General features: G+C 50.5%; 1 protein-coding gene across 8 annotated transcripts in view; it reads left to right on the top strand.

The window, feature by feature from the left end:
* NTNG1 (netrin G1) overlaps positions 1-19,787 on the top strand; it is a 248,577-nt gene that overhangs the window by 163,370 nt on the left and 65,420 nt on the right. For all 8 annotated transcript variants that reach the window (XM_080649321.1, XM_080649320.1, XM_080649326.1 and 5 more), the window contains exons 4-5: positions 8,712-8,884; positions 19,567-19,593. In XM_080649321.1, coding sequence (XP_080505447.1) covers positions 8,712-8,884; positions 19,567-19,593 — 200 coding nt within the window. The remainder of the gene's footprint in view (positions 1-8,711; positions 8,885-19,566; positions 19,594-19,787) is intronic.

Raw genomic sequence — 19,787 nt, 5'->3', positions numbered from 1 at the left:
GAAGTGCGCATCACAGTCCCCCACACGTGCTACAGAGGAGGGCAGGAAAGGGGGGGAGGGATGCGTGAAGGACTTTTAAACAGCCGAGCCTTGGAGTGGCGGAATCTCCCTATAGTAATCGCTCCCATTTACGGCACACTTCCTCGCTGTGATGTGTACTTACATGGCCTACTCCATCCAGCCTGTGTAGCCATCCCGTAGCCTAGGTGCTAACAGTAGCCCAAAGTATAGGTGAGGAAGCAGAGGCTCCGAGGGGGCCACCCAGCAGGTTCGTGATAGAGCTAGACCAGGCGTCCTCAAACGACGGCCCGCGGGCCACATGCGGCCCGCCGAGGACATGTATCCGGCCCGCCGGGTGTTTTTGCCGCCGCTGCCTGTCCTGCTTAGCAGCCGACTCGTCCCGGGCCCGCAGTGCGCATAGGAATTTGTTCATAGTTTCTTTTTTTAAGTATAGTCCAGCCCTCCAACGGTCTGAGGGACAGTGAACTGGCCCCTGTTTAAAAAGTTTGAGGACCCCTGAGCTAGACTTTGAACTCAAGCCCTTTGTCCCATAGTCCACACTCCTAACACCACGTGCCGCATCTCTCTTATAGATTCTGGAACCATGAACTATGATCATTAGTATTTCTGGGACTGGAAACTCTGCAATTTCCTGTCTCCTCAAAAAGAACTAGAATAGACAAGTTCGCTGTGCCTATATAGTAAGCATCGAAAATCATCTAGTCATTGCTCATTGGCCTTGGATTCGTTTAGTTTTCATGCTACAAGCTCTTTACATCCCGATGTTCAGATTGATCGCTTGGGCCAAGAACAGTGGCCGTCCGGATTGTGATAATTGTCTCGTTCAATCTGTCTTCCATCCTCAGCACCTCTTACCTAAGCAGACTCCTGGTGAGTGCAGGGAGCGGTGCAGAGCGCGCGATCCTGTACCTGCATCTGTCTCGTACATGCATCCTCTCAGATTTATACGCTCCCGTTTATATTTTATAGTCCTGGTACTTGCGTCTCCCTGGCAGGACCGCGCAATGGAAAAGGGGCTACGTTTCATATTACCTAAAAGAAAAAGCCATTTAGTGAATCATGCCATCTGACGCTTCGCTCTGGGTAAGTTTAGGGTTTCAAGTAAAGTTTAAATGGGCCTTTTAGAGGGTTTTAAAAGTGCCATAAGGATCCCTAAGTCATTTACTGCTCAGCTGCACAAGAAGGCTTTCTGGCCCTCGTTCCATGAATTTTGGGAGCAAACCCATCGCCTTCTGTAGTTAAGAAATGATCATAAGATCTCAGTGTCCGTGGAGAACTGATTAAGATCTCAGTTTTTATTTTTAGAGAAAACTGTGTAACTAAGTACATTTCTCTGCTTCCAAAAAAAAAAAAAAAGGCCTAGATCAGTTTTCAAAAACAATTCTTCCAAGAGCAGAGCCCAGGAGAGGAAAGCCCATGAGCGTCCATGTTGGGGTCTCCATGTGCCGGGGAAGTATGGGTTCAGGAGCGTGCGCACACTGCCCCAGATTTGTGGGGTGGCCTCCTAGCGCCCTCACACCTCTTCTCTCCCGCGTGCTTCTCCTAAGACAGGAATCCCAACACACGTAGGGTATCCGGCCTCTTGGTTGGTCTGTTAGTGTGTGGTTGCTTTTCAAGGCTTACCCCATAAGCAGATACATATTTGCCCTTGAACCCGGGCCATTGCAGACTTGATAAAAATACATTTCTTGAAAGAATGTTTGCTCCCCAGTGACAACTACTGTCAGAGTCCGGGTTCGGTCAGTGGAGGGAAGGGGGGTGGAATCCTGGAAAGATGGGAGCCCCGGTGGGGTCAGGATGAGACAGGGCCGTTGGCTATCTGCAGATCTGGTCTTTGGCTGTAAGATGATGTTTGCTCATTGCTTAGGTTTAGCCAGTGCCAGATTCCAGAGGTAAGCTCCGGGGTGCGTAAGAGGGACGGCATTAAATGCCAGAAGCAAAATAGGAACGCATTTCTCTCTGCTTGACGTCGGGAGGGAGGTCCCGGGCTGGCCCACTGCCCTGCCTGCAGCGGCGGTCATCTGAAGCCCAGGTCCCACGCTCGGGCTCACTAACACCGTCCACCTGCATTTGAACTGGACTTGAACCCTGGCTGCCTGAGTCCGGCATCCCGACTCATAATCTCTCAGTGATCGTGAGGCCCGTCTCCCATCTCAAATCATGCCTTGAGCCGGAAACTACATTTCTGTGGGTCAAAGTGCAAAGAGAAAGATCAGGGGTTGCCAAGGCAGAATAAAAGGACGTGAGAGGCATTTGATAATGTATCATCTTTTTTAAAAGACCTCTGCAAAGCCCTGGTGTTTATGCTGACGTGTCTGCTAAACGCATTTGTGCACCGAGTACCCATCCAATTCAGGGGGGGGGCCAAGGGAGATTGACTCAGGTCCTGTAGCACCTGAAATGTATACCTTGGGGCAGGGGGGGCTCGTTAAGGAAAAACCTTTATTAAATAAAACTATATAATAAGATCTCATCTGCGAGGTTAGAGAGGAGCATATGCCCCCCAGGAGCACATTGCTGGGGCTCCCCCAGGGCTGGGAAGGGCTGAGCTGCTTGACCTTCACCCCCCGCATGTCCCTCCTCCTGGAGCTCAGAGCAGCACCAGCCCGGACCCACCGGCAGAAGCCTGGCTGCCCTCCGCTTCTGCTGCTGCGGAAAAAGCCCGTTCCAAACTCCTTTGTCTCGGCGCCTCCGAAAGGCAACTCCTAGGTTCTACAGACACACCTGGCGCTCACAGGAGATGCGGGCGGATCACATGCTTCCCAGGATAAATATATGAAGTTGCGTAACTTAAAAAACAACAACAGGCAGGCTGTATGGGTTAATTTCATACCGACTGGCAGGTGCACAGACCTCGGTGCTGGAACCTTCTTACAAGCGAGATTAAACTGACTCGTGACAGCTGGTCACCGAAACGCAGTGGTGCGGACCTGGGTGAGAACAGGAGCACGCTGCAGCCCATCGCATTGCAGATTAGCGCTTACTTTGTTTACAATATATATATATTTTTATTGATTTCAGAGAGGAAGGGAGAGGGAGAGAGAGAGAGAAACATCAATGATGAGAGAGAATCATGGATCGGCTGCCTCCTACGTGCCCCCTACTGGGGATCGAGCCTGCAACCCAGGCATGTGCCCTTGACTAGAATCAAACCTGGGACCCTTCAGTCTGCAGGCCGACGCTCTATCCACTGAGCCAAACTGGCTAGGGCAGGCTCACTTGAAGTCCATCTCAGCAGTGCCCGTATTTGACAGCGTGTGCACTCTGTCACTTACACACACGTGGATCTCCCAGGTACAAGCAAGGCAGTGAGCTCTGTGGGCGGCATCTGGGTGCAAGGTGTGTGTGTAATCAGAGTTGGTGAGTAGGCTGCGCTCCCAGAGCATCAAACAGAGGAGCATTTCTCCTCTAGCAAAGTCTGCCAGGTCTCCACTGGTATCATCCCTCCCCACCTAAGGTGCTGCTAGAGGTGGGAGCTGGGGTGGGGGGCGCGTGGAAGTGGATAATGAATCTGTCAGAGACAGCAGGTGTCTGAGAAATCACAAGGCTGGAGGTCATGACCCCTGGGAATTGAGAGCCATCGCTCGGCATTTTGAAATCCATCTTTCCCCGGGGGAGGAACAGCCACTGGGCAGGGGTCCCCGTGGAGGACTGGCACGGCTGATGAGGATACACTGAGCTGGAGAAAATGAAAGGGAGTCATTTCCAAATATGAGCTAATGTGGGGGTGCCTCGCTGTCCACTTCCACGTGCCCAGCCCTCGGACAGCAGACCACACAGAGACTGGGGACAGATGGCCCGGATTTGCGGCTAAAGTTATAGTTTGCACTGGTGTCCAAGCAGGGCTCTGCCCAGCTGCTTATTGGTCAAATATTTTCTGAGGGCTTATGCACCAGCACTGGACACATGCTAGGGATGTTGTGGTAAATCAGGCAGACGGGACTGCTGCTCCCAGGAGCTCACAGTGACAATACAACCCACGTCTGTAGCAGAGACAGTGACAGGCCTTGCCCGCATCAGAGGAGCATGTGGGAAAGGCATTCCGGTGGGAGAAGACGTAGACTTCCAGGGAACTCGTAGACCATGTTGTAGAGCGTGGACTCTCTCCTAAGAATAATGGGAAATCTTTCTATGGTTCTAAGCCAGGTTGACCCACATATTTTGGAGTAAACGATGGTTTGGACTGTTGTGTTGAGATTGGGTGAGAGGGTAGCATGACTGGAGGCAGTAAGTTCTGTTTAGAAGCCATCGCGATGAACCAGATCCAAGATGATGATGCTGATCTCAACGAGGGAAGTGGCGGTGGCCAGAACTGGGTGGATCTGAGAGCTGTCAGGAGGAGGCATCTGGGAACCTGCGGAGAGGCTGAGTGATGACAAGGAGATGTGGTAGGAAAGGGAGAGAAGGAGTCATTCTTGGCCAACGGATTAAAAGGTGATGCCGTTTGCTGAGACGGAACCCACAGGAGGAGGACTAGGGGGGAGAGGGAAGCCAAAGCATGCAGCTGGGGATATGTGGAGTGAGATGCCCAGGAGTGAGAGTGGAGATGGAGACCCAGGACTTACCAACATGTCAATCAGATGATCCTCACCTGGTGATGATGGAGGGAGAGGCGGGGGCTCCCTGGATCTCTGTGGGTAACACAGAACCCCTGGATCTCCTGAGCTGTTTTCAAACATGTGAGCTTACTTTGCATATGTCTATTTTTTTTCTGGGAACAAAAATTGATGCAAGTTTGCTTTCACTTGCCTATAACTCAAAGGCAGTTAAGGACCACAGAGGAAACCTAAGGGACAACCTGGATATGGGTGCCCAAGGAGAGTCACTTAGGCCAACCTTGCTGGGCCAGAACCCTCACAACAGCCCGGAAGAGAACACACAGGAGAAGAGGGTTCTGGAAATAGGCGCAAGAATCCAGCAGGAGAAAGGAATGGTCTACGGAGTAAGATGCTCTTGAGGCAGGGAAAATAACCAGTGGGTTTTCAACAAGGAGGTTGTGGATGATCTTTTTTTTTTTTAAATCCTCACCCAAGGATATGTTTGTTTTTTAAATTGATTTTTAGAGAGAGGAAGGGGGAAGAGAGAGAGAGAGAGAGAGAGAGAGAGAGAGAGAGAGAGAGAGAGAGAAACATCAATAGGTTGCCTCCTGTTTGTGCCCCAATGGGTGATCAAACCAAAACATAGGCATGTGCCCTGACGGGGAATTGATCCTGAAACCTTTGGTGTATGGGACGATGCTCCGACCAACTCAGCCACCCGGCCAGGGCTGTGGATGAATTTGGCAAGAGAAGCTATGGTAGTTGGAAAGAGCGAGATGAGAAGATGAGAAAACAGAGACAGCAAGTGTAGGAAACTCAAGAAGACAGAGGAAGATGTTGAAGAGGCAAATGGGAAAGACCAGGTACAAAGTGGACATTTCACCCGACATGCACACATTAAGATGGGAGAGATTTATGGCAATGAGTAAAAATTTTAGAAGCACAGCGTCTTAAGCAACCATCAACCAAACTAAACACACAGAAGCATTTAAGGAAATCAGAAAGGTAGATAGCGGGGTGTCTAGAGTAGGCAGAAGATCAGGGAGAGTCATGAATTGAGTTGAGACTAGAATGATTAATAAGCTTTTGGACAGGTGAAGATGACCCACTAAACATTAATCTATTCTTCTCTCACCTCCTTTTGTTATTCAGAGACTATTTTCTCAGTGAATATGAAGTCTTTAGGATGGAAATTGCCTGCATCTCAGAAGTGACTGCATGTATGAAAGTATTAACAGTAACAAGATATATCATCCAACTTATTATTATTGCGTTCTTGGTCTTCACACATGAAACCAGCCTATACTTTGCAGGGGGGGGGGGCAAAGGGGGGGTCCCACTGTTCATTTCCTCATTTGGAATTTCTGACACCAGAGAGGGTGCTAAATCAGTAAACGCGGGTGCTTCTACCACTTAGGTCTCTAACATCTTCCATGTGTAAACACACCCATCAATAAAGGTGCTGATGTTGTAAGGAGAAAGCTCCTGTTAATAGGCAGCTTAGCACAAGCCGCTCCCTGCACGGAGAGGATTGTCACAAGACCCCGCTCCGAACAAATCACTCTCTAGTTCTCTTCACTGAACCATGTTTCTCTTTGTCAAAGATGGTGCTCATGTCCATTTCCGGAGGGTCGGGGTCCGTGTCCATGGTGAATGGGGGTTGTTGGAAGAGTGGCCTTAGAGCTCATCACCACCGATGACTCTACAGAGGGCAGGGTGTATCAGGGGTGGGCAAACTTTTTGACTCGAGGGCCACAATGGGTTCTTAAACTGGACCGGAGGGCCGGAACAAAAGCATGGATGGAGTGTTCGTGTGAACTAATATAAATTCAAAGTAAAGGAGCAGAGGGGAGAGCAAGAGAACCCTCCGCTCTTTCAGCTCCGCGGGCCAAATAGAACAGCCAAACGGGCCGGATCCGGCCCGCAGGCCGTAGTTTGCCCACGGCTGGAGCTACAAGTGTCACAGGTTATAGTAGACCCCAGAGGAAGCTGAGGCTCGTCCCCGGGGAACGTGGGTGCCCTTGGCTGTTAGTCAGAAGCGAGCCTGGCCGCTGTCAGGACAGGTCGCAGCCATCCCTCTGCTTCCCTGCCATGAGCGTGGGTCAGTGCTCCCAGCAGGTCATCAGCAAAGGAGCGCACTCCTCTGTCACTGACAGACACTAGAGCAGGGGTCCTCAAACTTTTTAAACAGGGGGCCAGTTCACTGTCCCTCAGACCATTGGAGGGCCGGACTATAGTTTAAAAAAACAAATATGAACAAATTCCTATGCGCACTGCGAGCCCGGGACGCGTCGGCTGCTAAGCAGGACAGGCAGCGGCACCCGGCGGGCCGGATCAATGTCCTCGGCGGGCCGCATGTGGCCCGCGGGCCGTAGTTTGAGGACCCCTGCTAGAGAAACCAGCAGCCCTTGTTGAGGAACCTTCTTTTCCTCCCTAAGAAGGAGTACTGCTTCTTTTCCCGATTCATCACAGCTGCCGCAGAGGACAGCGATGTAAAACGCCACCATATTTCTTCGTCGTTATGAAACTTGGCTTTCTTTCTGTATTTTCATCCCGGATCCTGGAAGAGGCCAGACTAGTTTAAAAACACACACACAGCCCGGCCCGTGTTGCTCAGTGGTTGGGCATCGACCCACGAACCAAGAGGTCACTGGTTCGATTCCCGGTCAGGGCACAGGTCCAGGTTTCGGGCTCGGTCCCCAGTGCAGGGAGGGGAGGGTGCAGGAGGCAGCCAATTGATGATGTTTCTCTCTCATCAATGTTGCTATATCTCTAGCCCTCTCCCCCCACTCTCTAAAAATCCATAAAAACGTATTTAAAAATAAAAATACATGCACACAGAGAAACATTTTCAGGTTCTGACTGTGACAGATCTTGGTTCTCACCCCGCCCCCCCCAGTTGGGGCGTCCTGGTTCTCTCCTTTGAGTAACACACCCCTTCCCGAATACATTGCTCTGGCCCCCGCTCAGGTCATTCCATCAACCTCGGCTTTAATCTAGAGGCTGAGGCCCGAGCTTGGGGTGTTACAGTTTATAACCTGCTCCCTCAACAGACATCAAATTGGCCTGTGCAATTCTGCAGTCGAAGACGCTGGATGCGGGAATGTATTTCTGTGGAAACTGCAGGTTCTGTTGTGGCCTCTCATATATCATAGCTTCACAGGAAGGCTCTGAAGGCGAGCCCTTGGCTAAGGACCCCAAACCGCTGCCACATGCAGGCTTTGGTTTGCTAGGAGACATAAGCATCTTTTCCCTGAGCCAGGTGACCCGGTTCTGAGACTCCCCTGTGACGAGCGCATTGGCCGTGACTGGGGCACCTGAGGACCGACACTCGGGCTGGTTAGGGGCCTCGGTGGGAAACGCTTCTGATGGGAGATGGGGTCTTAGGCATGAGAGCAGCTGATATAACCTGGGGGGCTCCGTGAAATACATCGGAATAGCACACGGTCGTATGGTTATCTTTCTTCTTAAGCAAATAAGAATTCTCCTAGCTGGTGTGGCTCAGTGGATAGAGCGTCAGCCTGCAGACTGAAAGGTTCCGGGTTTGATTCCGGTCAAGGGCTCATGCCCCGGTTGCGGGCTCTGAGGTGGTGCAGGAGGCAGCCGATCCATGATTCTCTGTCATCATTGATGTTTCTATCTCCCTCTCCCTCTCTCTTCCTCTCTGAAATCAATAAAAAATATTTTTAAAAATAAAAATAAACAAAAAGAATTGTCCTCTGGTTTCAGGGAGAACAGAGCAGAACGCTAGTTTCAATCCACATGCCATTGTCATAGATTTGATGGTATCACAGCAGAACCTCTCAGGTAGTGTGGGTACCTGGCGGGGGGTAGCAAGGGGGGGAGGAACCCCTTGGTTTCGGAACAGGATTGTCTCAGGGAGCTTCAGGCCCCAGGGAACGGACCGGGGCCCACTGGGATTAGCATCCCTCCTAGTTGGCTGTGAGGACAGGCTGTGTCAGAACCCCAGCCACCCACCCCCCCCCCCCCCCAGGGCACTGGCTGGAAAGATTCTGAGGGGCGGGGGCTGCAAATCCACTTTTTCCCAGGAGCCTGTAGGTGGCCCTGGAGCCACCACCCCTCGACACAGGTGGCCAAAGGCTCGGTGACCGCCAGGCCAGCCTCACTGACAATGACCTCTTGTCTCTCCAGGTGCAAATGTAACCTCCACGCCACCGTGTGTGTGTACGACAACAGCAAACTGGCCTGCGAGTGTGAGCACAACACCACAGGGCCCGACTGCGGGAAGTGCAAGAAGAACTACCAGGGCCGGCCGTGGAGCCCGGGCTCGTACCTCCCCATCCCCAAGGGCACCGCCAACACCTGTGAGTAGCTCGCTCCCCCCCCCCCCCCCCCCGCCTTTGGGCGCTGTGAGCCGGCTGCTGTTCCTCCATCTCACTTGGCCTCTTCCCCTGTGACGCCCCTTCCCAGCCACCTGGCTCCTCTCCGAAATGCAACTGAAGCTCCCAGTCCCTGTCTCACCACTTTCAAGCACCTGTCCGCACGGGCATCCTGTCCATTTCCGTCTGCCGGGTTCCCGTCACATGGGCTGGGAGACGATGGAACTCACAGGAGGGATGTTTTTGCTCAGTGGGTGAAACAGGTGCCTTCTTCCCTCCCCCAAATCCGTTTCCTATAAAAATAACAAAGACATTAGAACTCCAACGCGACGTGAACCGTGAACAACTTCCGGGACAGTGTCTAAATATTGGCAGTCCCATTTCTCACGGCTGGGTGACCCGAGCGACGCTTTGTTCAGAAATGCTTCCCTCTCCGATTTTAGCCGCAGCCTACCTTTGTCCAGTGAAATCACGGGCTTTTTCTAAACCCCCGTGGTTGAGAATGTCACGCGAGGCCTGGGTCCTGTTAGCAGAGACGCCCTTCAGGATAGGGATGGGGAACGTCGGGCCCGCGGGCCGTACAAGGCCGGTGAAATCATTTGGTCTGGCCCTGCCCAGGCAGTAGGGGTGAGTTAATTAAATGTTTGACCTAATAGAACAGCCTAATTTTTAAGGTGATGATTTTTGAATGACTTGGGAATGATGTGATCAACATCCAAATGGCCCTTGGCAGCAAAAAGGTTCCCCACCTCTGGTTTAGATAAAGAGAGTGACTGTAGGCGTGCCAGGGCCACAATGAGAAAAGACATGTTTGTGTCACTGTGAAAAGAGCGAGGCCTTACCTGTGTGTACAGGACCCCTGGGGGGTGCCCCATGACCACTCGCATGTGCCCCCCTGAAACCACGCTGTGACACACTCAAGGAGAGAAGTCACCACGTCCAGATGATTTGCCCACTCCCAGGGATGGGCCCCTTAGCCACTTGCACAAGCCCAACTTGCCATCTTTCAAAAGCAGAGAAGGGGGGAGGTTGAGCCTCCACCCACCGGGTGAGAAGAAGCTACTAGAACAGGAAAACTGGCAAAGCCACCTGCGCCGTGCAAGGCGGGGCATGTTACCAGGAGCCTCAAAGCCACCACTGGGAGAAGCCAAAACCTGAAACCAGTACCCCCGGCCCCAGGGCCTTACCAAGGTAAACGTAAGAGCAATGAGCCCAGTGACAAGCCGTGGAGTGGGGGGGCCTGAAATGATGATGAAATTTCTATGAAGCAGAGGAAAAAAATCGCTCCGTGTAAGGGGATTCAGTTCCTATCTGTGTTAAAGGGAAAAATGACCATCCAGCTCCTAAAATTAATACACAAAGCCCTGTTGGGCGGAAATGTTGATTTTTCGGGGAGATTTTATTAACTGAGCCTCTCCCGGACTTTCCTGGATCACCGCGGGCCATCGCTCATGAATTCCGAAGGAACCCCTGAGGTTATTTATTCTGCTACCCAGTGGCCGGCTATCTAAGCATCCCCATCGCCACGGTCGTCAAATTGAGTTTAAAAGTTCCCCACTGTGAAAATGGCTCCGATTTCATTTTCAACGTCTGCCGCATCTTCAGTGAGACAGGACGGAAGAAAGTCAAGTTCACCATCACCGGCTGGCATCCCCGCGGGCCCGCGGGGCAGGCCAATGTGTTCAGGCCACCAGAGGGGCGGCTGGGCACGCTGCTGTCCAAGGTGTTGGCTCCTAGGCTAGCAGGACCCTGCTCTTGTACCTGTAACTGTGCTTCCAAGTCTGTTGATTTCAAGACATTTGCACTGGGGAAACCTCCTTGTCCCAGCCACGCTTTTCATGGAAATGAACGTCGTGTTCCATTCCCCGTGGGAGCGACTTCAGTCCACTCCCCGGCCCCAGGAACACAGCCTCCTCCAGGTTTCCTCGTCGATTCCATTGTCCATCCATCTCTTCCCTTTTCCTGTCCTTCCGCAGACGGTTAGACTCTCCCCGGTCTCTGTAAAACAGGAAGGTGACAGGTGGGCACGGTGGCCAAGGAGGTTGGAGCTAATGTTTCAATTCTCAGCATCAGGAAATTAGGTTAAAGGCTCTCGAGCAGTGGTCGGAAAACGGCGGCTCGCGAGCCACATGCGGCTCTTTGGCCCCTTGAGCGTGGCTCTCCCACAAAATACCACGGCCTGGGCGAGTCTATTTTGAAGAAGTGGCGTTAGAAGAAGTTTAAGTTTCAAAAATGTGGCTCTCCAAAGAAATTTCCATCGTTGTCCCGTTGGTATTTGGCTCTGTTGGCTAATGCGTTTGCCGACCACTGCGCTACAGCTTACCTACGATGGTCCCGTCTTGCTATGGAAACTTCTCACGATGGAAGCAACCCCTTACCTGACATCTCTGCCCTATCACACAGTGCCTCAGCATGCCCAAGGACGAAAGGAAGCACTTCAGTGGTTGAGCACGCGCGGGCTCCAGGATCCCATCCCGCTCCGTCCATTCACTAGCCGTGTGACCGCGAAGAGGGCAGCGAACCTGTCCAACCCTCGGGTCCCCTCTGTACTGTGAGGATCACAGCAGCGCGTGTCCCCGGGCATTCTGGGAGACGGAATAAGCGAATGCAGCAGTGTGCGCGGCACGGCACCTGCCACCAACTAAGTATTCAAACTAAGTTCATCTGTGGGATTCTTTCCCCAGGCAGACCTGTCCCTTATTGGAGGACAGTTTTCATTGTTATCAGACTTATTTCTTAACATCAGTAGTGAGGGTCTCTGCATTTCCAACCACCTTTTTTTCTCTTTAAATAGAGAAAGCATTATACTGGCCCCGGTTTCTTTTCCTGTTCAGGTCGGCATCAGTAACGCCTTCTTCCAGGGGGTAAGATGTTCACGTCTCTTACCTGGTTGCTCGTCCAGGAAATCTCTCTCATTTTTTAGTGTGGGAATTTCAAGTCGAGCACAGGACTTGTAGCGCTGTTATGGTTCTCATTGTATATTGGCTTTTTCTTATGCATGTGCATACATGAGCTCACGGGCACGTGCACGTGCAGCCCGTCCCTCCTTCTCCCCCCCCCCCCGCCCCCAACACACACACACACACACACACACACACACACACAGACCTGTAACTCCATTTGGTGAATTGCAAGTCAGTTCTCGAAGAGGGACACTTAGGACATGCCACATCCTAATTCAAAAAGGGAAAAACCTAAGAAGTAAAAAGGAAGTGGCTGCGGTCTCTGACCCCTCAGCATCAACTTCTCGGTCACTTGGGAATGACACCCATGCTGGGTAATCCCTGGATGTGTGTCTCGAAATCTTTTCCTTATTTCTTTACACAAGTGGGTAGAAATGATGTTTTCTCGGTAAGACGTCTCTCTTCTTCTCCCTATTGATCCTCATGCTGTTTCTGAGGGAATCCTACTTTGAATGTTACTTCTTCTAGCTTCTGAGTCCATAGTGACTCTGTCCATATTCTCTTGATGCTCACTGATCAGCTCATGAATAAAAGTATTAAGTCGCACCTCTTTCCATTCTGATCCCTGTAGAATAACACACATGTTTTTTTACATGGAGATGCTGCAAACGTAATAGTCAACCTTAGAAACTATCACTCCAGGAAAGATCTATAATAATAAAAGCGTAATATGCTAATTAGACCAGACAGCCGAACGACCTTCCGACGTCCTTCCGGACAACCTTCCAGACAAAAACGGGGCTGCGAGGGCCAAGTCCCTTGTATGAATTTCGTGCATCGGGCCTCTAGTAATATAATATTACCAAACTGCTTTCCATACCATGTTCTATGACCCTTAAAATAATTTCATGGCCAAGAAATTTTGAAACATGCTGTCCCCTATCCCAGTGGTCGGCAAACTGTGGCTCGCGAGCCACATGCGGCTCTTTGGCCCCTTGAGTGTGGCTCTTCCACAAAATACCACATGCGGGCGTGCACGTACAGTGCAATTGAAACTTCGTGGCCCATGCGCAGAAGTCGGTTTTCGGCTCCCAAAAGAAATTTCAATCGTTGTACTGTTGATATTTGGCTCTGTTGACTAATGAGTTTGCCAACCACTGCACTATCCTAACTCTTAGCTATTCATATTACCTTCTTTTAAAAATTGGAGGATCCTGTAGTCAAGTAGCCAATTTAATCTCCTGTTTCCCAGATTCCTTATTCGGGGGACACTGATAACTTTCTATTTCTAAGCTACTCTTTGGGGGGACAGGCTATTCTCCTCAGTTTCTTCAGGCTGCAGATAGAAATGTCATGGAGGCAGACAGGAAGCCCAGCTACTTGAGCTCTGTTCAATCTTCCACTTCCCTTCTACCGACACGGTCTCATACTCTCCCAAGAAAGAAAATTAACTTGGTCTGACACCGACATTATTTGTTTGCTCAGAAATCCAACTTGAATCGTTGCACACGAGCCAGGGCTCCTCAGACTGAGGGGAGGTAATTGCCGGTGGTTCTCTTCTTTTCTCTGGTATTGCATTTGCATCGATCGATGTATATTTTCCCAGGTTGACACACATCTGGCATCATCCAGACAATTGCCAACGTGCTCTAAGTGCATTAGCTCATTCTTAACTCACAACCACCTAATGAGGAAGATGCTACTGTGTTCACGCTGTAGCTGTGGAATCGGGGGACAGTGGAGGGGAAGGAACCTCGGATGTTTACATAGCGAGTCGGGGTCAGAAGGAGGGCCAGAACCCCGCTGTGTCTTGACCCCATCTTGCTTCTCAGGGGACCTCAGTGACTTCCTCTGGTCTCTGCTTCTCTCCCCATGCCCTCCTGCTTCTCTCCCTGGATCTCTACTTGTTGTTTCTTTGTCTTCACAGAACCCCCTCTGCCCTTGCTTTACATTTTCTGACTCCCCACCTCTGCCTCGTCTCCATCTACAGGTGTTTTGCATTTCCTTGATATTCTGATCTACACCTGGGTTTCAGTTCTTAGTATTATTGGTTCAGCAGTAATCTACCAATTACAGCCTGAGTTTTTCTGATGAATCCAGACAATTTTTCCAGCTGTGCAAATCTCAAAGTCAACACGGTGGATACTGAAGTCATCCCTTCCTCTTCGCTCTCAATGGAAATTCTTCTCATTTTCAAGGCTGCTCGTCAATGTCAGCTCCTCAGCGTAGCCTGCCTAGGCTCTCCCATGCCACATCAACTGCTCTTTCCTCTCTGGAGTCTCGGCAATGTATGGACACTTACTATTAGATCACCCACATTTGAGTAATAATGCCAGTTCCTCTCGACTAAGCTTGCCAGAGGCTTTTAGACTTTGGGAAGTACTTTGCATGCTTTCTTGCATTCGATCCTCACTGTTTCCCCCCATTTTACAAATAAGGAGACACAAGCACAGAGAGGTTAATTAGGTGCCTCAAGGTCCCACAGCGAATGCATGACAGAGCAAGACGTAAACTCAGCTCCGTTCGACTTCAGGAGCTAACATGCTAGCCATTTAAGAATGGGGCTAGCCATATTCTATAAGTGTTTATGGAATTAATTACCTGGTGAACGAATAAGTGAACCTAAAGAGCCCTATAATGCCCATGTGGGTACATGGACCTCCTGTTGGCTTTCCCGTATCTTCTGGAAAATGTGGCCGTCACTGCTCATCGGCTCTAACACAAGGGGCCCAGGGGACCCAGTCTCCTAAGGAAGAGACCACTGAGAACGTGAAGGGAACATGGTAGGAGGAAGACTCGCTTTGTTCTCCTGGCTGCTCCTGGCCCACCCAGCCATCTGGAGATGACACACTGCCCAGCTGGTTTCCATGGGCCTCCCCAAGTGGCACTCCTGGCCTCGGCGCCCGCACCGCCAGCCTTTCAGATGCAGAACCTGTCAGCCCAATAAGAGAGGACCTTCCTTGCAGAGCCTTAGGTGTATGCACCAGCCTGTGGGCCCGATCTAGAAAACCCAGAATACCCAACTATTCATGCACCCACCAGCCTGCAGTCTCTTATCTGAAGCTCATGAGGCCAGATGGGACTTGGAATTCAAAAGTGTTAGCATTTTGAAGGGTCATACAGCGTACCTATATTATATTGCAACCACACCCACAGCTGAACAGCAGGTAGCACCGCTTAATTCAAATCCCAGTCTCTTTCCCAACTTACTGAGATGATCGTGGGCAAGCTCGTCATGTGTGAGTTTCTCCCACCCGGGAAAAACACCTGACTGTTGACCTCATCATAAAAGTGAAACAAATTCATGCATGTGAGGTATCTGGAACAGTGGCAGGTACACGGTCAGCACACAATGTACTCGGCTGCTGTTGTCATGAGAATTTCACTGAGCTCCGGCACAAGGACCTATCCCAGTCTGATGCGCAGTTTCTCCCTTTGGAGACAGCTCTATGGGGAGATAAAGTGTGTCCGCAGGTCAGTTGCTCCCCCACAGTATGGAAGGACTGTTCCGGTGTTCGGAATGCCCAATCCTTAGGACCCGTGTAGTCTCTCCCCTGTGATTCAGTCTCCTTGCGGAGCCAGATAATCATCAGAAGGCTGCTTGCCAAGCACGGGGTCAGGAAATGTAAATGACTCAAATGCTAATGACATCGGGCGGAAACATCCTGACACACGCATCTGACTACAGGGCCAGCCTCCCCAGCATCAACGGAACAGAGGTCAAGGCGGGAGGTCCCCCAACCCTCTTCCTGAGACACTGCTAGGCCACCCTGCCACCATATGTCTCAGGATGCCCCTCTTTCTTCTCTTCTTCACATATGTCAATCAATCTGCTAACGTCACCTCTGTTGTTTGTCATGTACACTCAGGCCTCAGAGCCCTTCTCTTGGTATAAGGTGACTTTAGCCATCTCTGATTGGATCCCCTGTATGATGATGCCACAGCACAATTCTGTGAAGGTCGTCTATCTTTCCTTCACCTTCAAGTTCCTGGAAGACAGCTCTGTACAGCCATTTGGACCAGGGACTAGGGCTGGGAGGACGTCGGAAGTAATGGCAACAGAACACACCCGTCTTCTGACTCATCACCTACGTCCTCATCGGCTGGGCTTTTGCAGTTAGAGCTCCTGATGGTCACAGCCTGGTCACTTATTCGATGGGCCTTGTTCGAACCATGTGTCCTGTGGCTTAGGAGCACTGTCACTGGTGTAAGACAGGATCTCATTCATTGATTCGTCCCCCACGCCCCGTCTCAGTTCCTTCAGCCTTTGGAAGATTCCTCGTGATTTGCTCGAAGCTTTTTTAATAAGGGTAACGGGTTTATTAAATTTTTCACCAGTTGTCTGTAGAGAACCAAAACCCGGGTGTTTGGACATTAAATAAGAAACATGAGGGAAAGAATAACATTTGAAACTATACCAGTAGGCATCCCTTGGCAGTCCGCTGTTCTCAACTTCAAAAATCTCCATTCCAACGAGCAGTCGAAAAAAGTCTCTTCAAAGCAATTCCCATTTGACAGCAATGGAGTGGGACGTGGCTCACCTGGTGACATCTCAAAAAAAGGCCAGCCGCAGCGTGAGGAAGAGCCTGAATTTTAAGCATCTAAATGTCAGCTGATGGAAAACAGGATCTCATAATAGCCTTGCTTTATGGAGGGAGGTTTGTAGCTGCAGCGAACACGGCGCTCTGCACGGGGCTCCCCAAAGGAATGGAGACAGTTTTGCATGAGTCTGAAGTGTTTTACTGCAGCAAGGACTTCATCAGTCTTGGGGATTGGCTCTCCATGGTGGGGGGCCCAGGCACCCTGAGAACTGAGAACCTCGCTTTGCATTATGCATGGCCCTCTCGCGCCCCGTGCATTTGCAAGCACATGAAACGTCTCTCCCCGCAGCCCGACTTCCATTCTCTCTGACGGATTACAAAAGGCAAGCAGCTTCCCCCAGTGGAGCAGGGTTTTCAATCACGGGGAAACTTGGAGCCTCCTGCCATTGATACTAAAATGGTGATGCGGCCATCGTTCCTCACTCAACAGGGGATTTGCAAAGGAAAAAAAAAAAATTCAGTACCAAGTCCCTGTCGTGCTGTGGCAAGGGAGCCTCCTGGAGCGTGGGTCATGAGTTCAGCAGTCCTCCGCAGAGAGCGCGCTCAGCTTGAGCTGCTTGGCTGGACAGCGCTGAAACACGGGAATGGAAATTGAGGTTTCCGGTTTGTGCTGATCGGTGATCAGTAATTGAACTGAAGCCCCACAAACTCTGTTCATTTAAAATTGAAAGGTTGTGGCCCAGCCAGTATGCATCAGTGGTTGAGTATTGACCTATGAACCAGGAGGTCATGGTTCGATTCCTGGTCGGGACACATGCCCAGGTTGTAGGCTCAATCCCCAGTGTGGGGCATGCAAGAAGCAGCCAATCCATGATTCTCTCTCATCATTGATGTTTTTCTCTCTCTCTCTCCCCCTCTCCCTTCCTCTCAGAAATCAATAAAAATATTTTTTAAAAATAAAAATAAATAAAATCTAGGGAATTTTAATGTATCTAATAATGGAACATAGGATTTCCTTCCTTCCAAGGTGTTAAAAAATAATGGCAAGCTTTTATTTCTCCTTCTCCCCTCCCTCTGAAGAAATAGGAAAAGGGCTCTTGGTTTTAAAGAAAACAAAGCTGGGAATCTACAGGGATCAGTTAAAATAAGCAGAGGGCCGTGGTTCAAAAATAAATACGAAAATAGAAGTTTAATGATTCCTCCAGTTACCACCTGCTGGTACACTTCACGATGTAACCAGCACGTCCAAACAGCTCATTAACAGCTGTCCTGCATGCACTGTGTACCGCGTGTCAGACGCTTTTACGGATTATCCCAGTCAACGCGCACAGCAGCCCTTTGCTGTGGCGAGCATTAGCCCCTCTCCAGGGAGGACACGGGGTAGAGCGGGGAGCTTGCCCGCAGTCACCTGGCTGGTTCGTGGCAGAGCAGCACTGTCCCTCAGTGCAGTCCAACTTCCATCTCGTGCTCTCAACCCGAATTTAGTGGAGAAGACACAACTCTCTGACGGTTAATTGGTGATCTCTATCATGGGGTTGCTTGTTGGATGAACCAACTACATCAACAATAGTCATCACAGCAGAGATGGAGAGAGCACATACTACCTGCCAGGCCATGTTTTGAGCGCTTTGCATATGTCAGTTTCTGTCATCTTTGCAACAACACCAAGAGGCAGGAAGCTGAGCCTCCTGGCGCCTTAGCAACTTACCCCAAGGTCACGGGCAGCGAGTGCAAGAGCGAGCTCCCAACCCGGACAGCCTGGTGCCTCTGCTCTTGGCTGGGACTTTTCTTTTTTTCTTCTTCTTCTTTTTTGTTAAAATACATTTTTATTGACTTCAGAGAGGAAGGGAGAGGGAGAGAGAGAGAAACATCAATGATGAGAGAGAATCGTGGATCAGCTGCCTCCTGCATGACCCCCACTGGGGATCAAGCCCGCAACCCAGGCAGGTGCCCTTGACTGGAAATGAACTCGGGACCTTTCAGTCTGCGGGCCGACGCTCTATCCACTGAGCCAAACTGCCTAGGGCAGTCGTCGGCAAACCACGGCTCGTGAGCCACATGCGGCTCGCGAGCCGCGGTTTGCCGCTCTGTTGACAAATGAATTTGCCAACCACTGTCATATACTACCCTTTACCTCTTTGCACACAATATGCCACAATTGCCTAATCCTCACAGCTTCCAACTACACGGTAACATTTAGTCTCATCCAGTGGTCGGCAAACTCATTAGTCAACAGAGTGGCAAACCACGGCTCGAGAGCCGCATGTGGCTCGCGAGCCACAGTTTGCCGACCACGGGCCTAGGGCATTGGCTAGGAGTTCTCATCTGGATGCACACTACATCCATGCTCACAGTTATTCTAAGTCCAGTGAGTTCTGAAATGGTTCCACCACACAACTTGGAAATTAAGTGGAAACTGAAAAATCGATGAAGTCCATGATCAGTGGGAACAAACTAATGTATTTTCGAACTAAGTTTCTATTACAGAGTTTAACCCACATATCTGACGAGTAAAATGTGACATTAATCAAATTACAGGCCAAACGACTTGCACCTGCTAACATGCGCGTCTCATAGCACAGTGGTCGGCAAACTGCGGCTCGCGAGCCACCTGCGGCTCACGAGCCACGGTTCGCCGCTCTGTTGACTAATGAGTTTGCCGACCACTGGGATAGGGGCTTAATCACAAGGAATAACAACAGCCTGTAATTATTGGAATCGAGAGTCTAGGTCAGTGGTCGGCAAACTCATTAGTCAACAGAGCGGCAAACCGTGGCTCGCGAGCCGCAGTTTGCCGACCACTGTCATAGCACATTGAGAGAGACCTATTCCGTTATGTGGGTCTCTTTGCAGGGACCCACACTGTGTCTGTTTGGTCCTCGGTGCCCAGAACAGAAGCCGAGTTTTTAATATCTGTTTTGAACCACATACAAATGTCCGCTCACCTTATAGGCAAACACAACACGTGATTTGATATGAAGCTGCCTTGAGCCAGCTGTGGAAGTCGAACCTTGATTTCCTGACTCGGATGAGTTCTGGAGTTCTACAACGAAAGCAAAGTGGTTTCCGGGGAGGGACAGATACGCTGCTTTCTCTGAGCTGATGCCCTCATGATCTGAATGTTATCGTGTGTTATGTTTCTGAGGTTTTTATATTGAGTTCACAACGCCATGTACTAATACATGTCTAACAGCTTTTCTCTCTCTCTCTTCTCTTTCCCTAGGTATCCCCAGTATTTCCAGTATCGGTAGTAAGTAAAAAAAAAAAAAAAAATCACCAAGCCGTCGAAGCTAGCTTCGCTTTATTGTTCCGCTCCTCAGATCCGTTTTCCCCTCCTCCATTTCTGATACGAGTGTTTTCTCGGTGGATTGAACTGTTGGGTTTGTTCTCGGCCCAGATGGGATGAGACCACGGGTGAAAGGGTCCCCTGGGTAGACCCTGTGG

This window comes from Plecotus auritus (assembly GCF_963455305.1).
Source record: "Plecotus auritus genome assembly, chromosome: 12".
NCBI lineage: Eukaryota > Metazoa > Chordata > Mammalia > Chiroptera > Vespertilionidae > Plecotus > Plecotus auritus.
The sequence above is the reverse complement of the archived record's forward strand: the minus strand, read 5'-3'. Positions and strand labels throughout refer to the sequence as shown.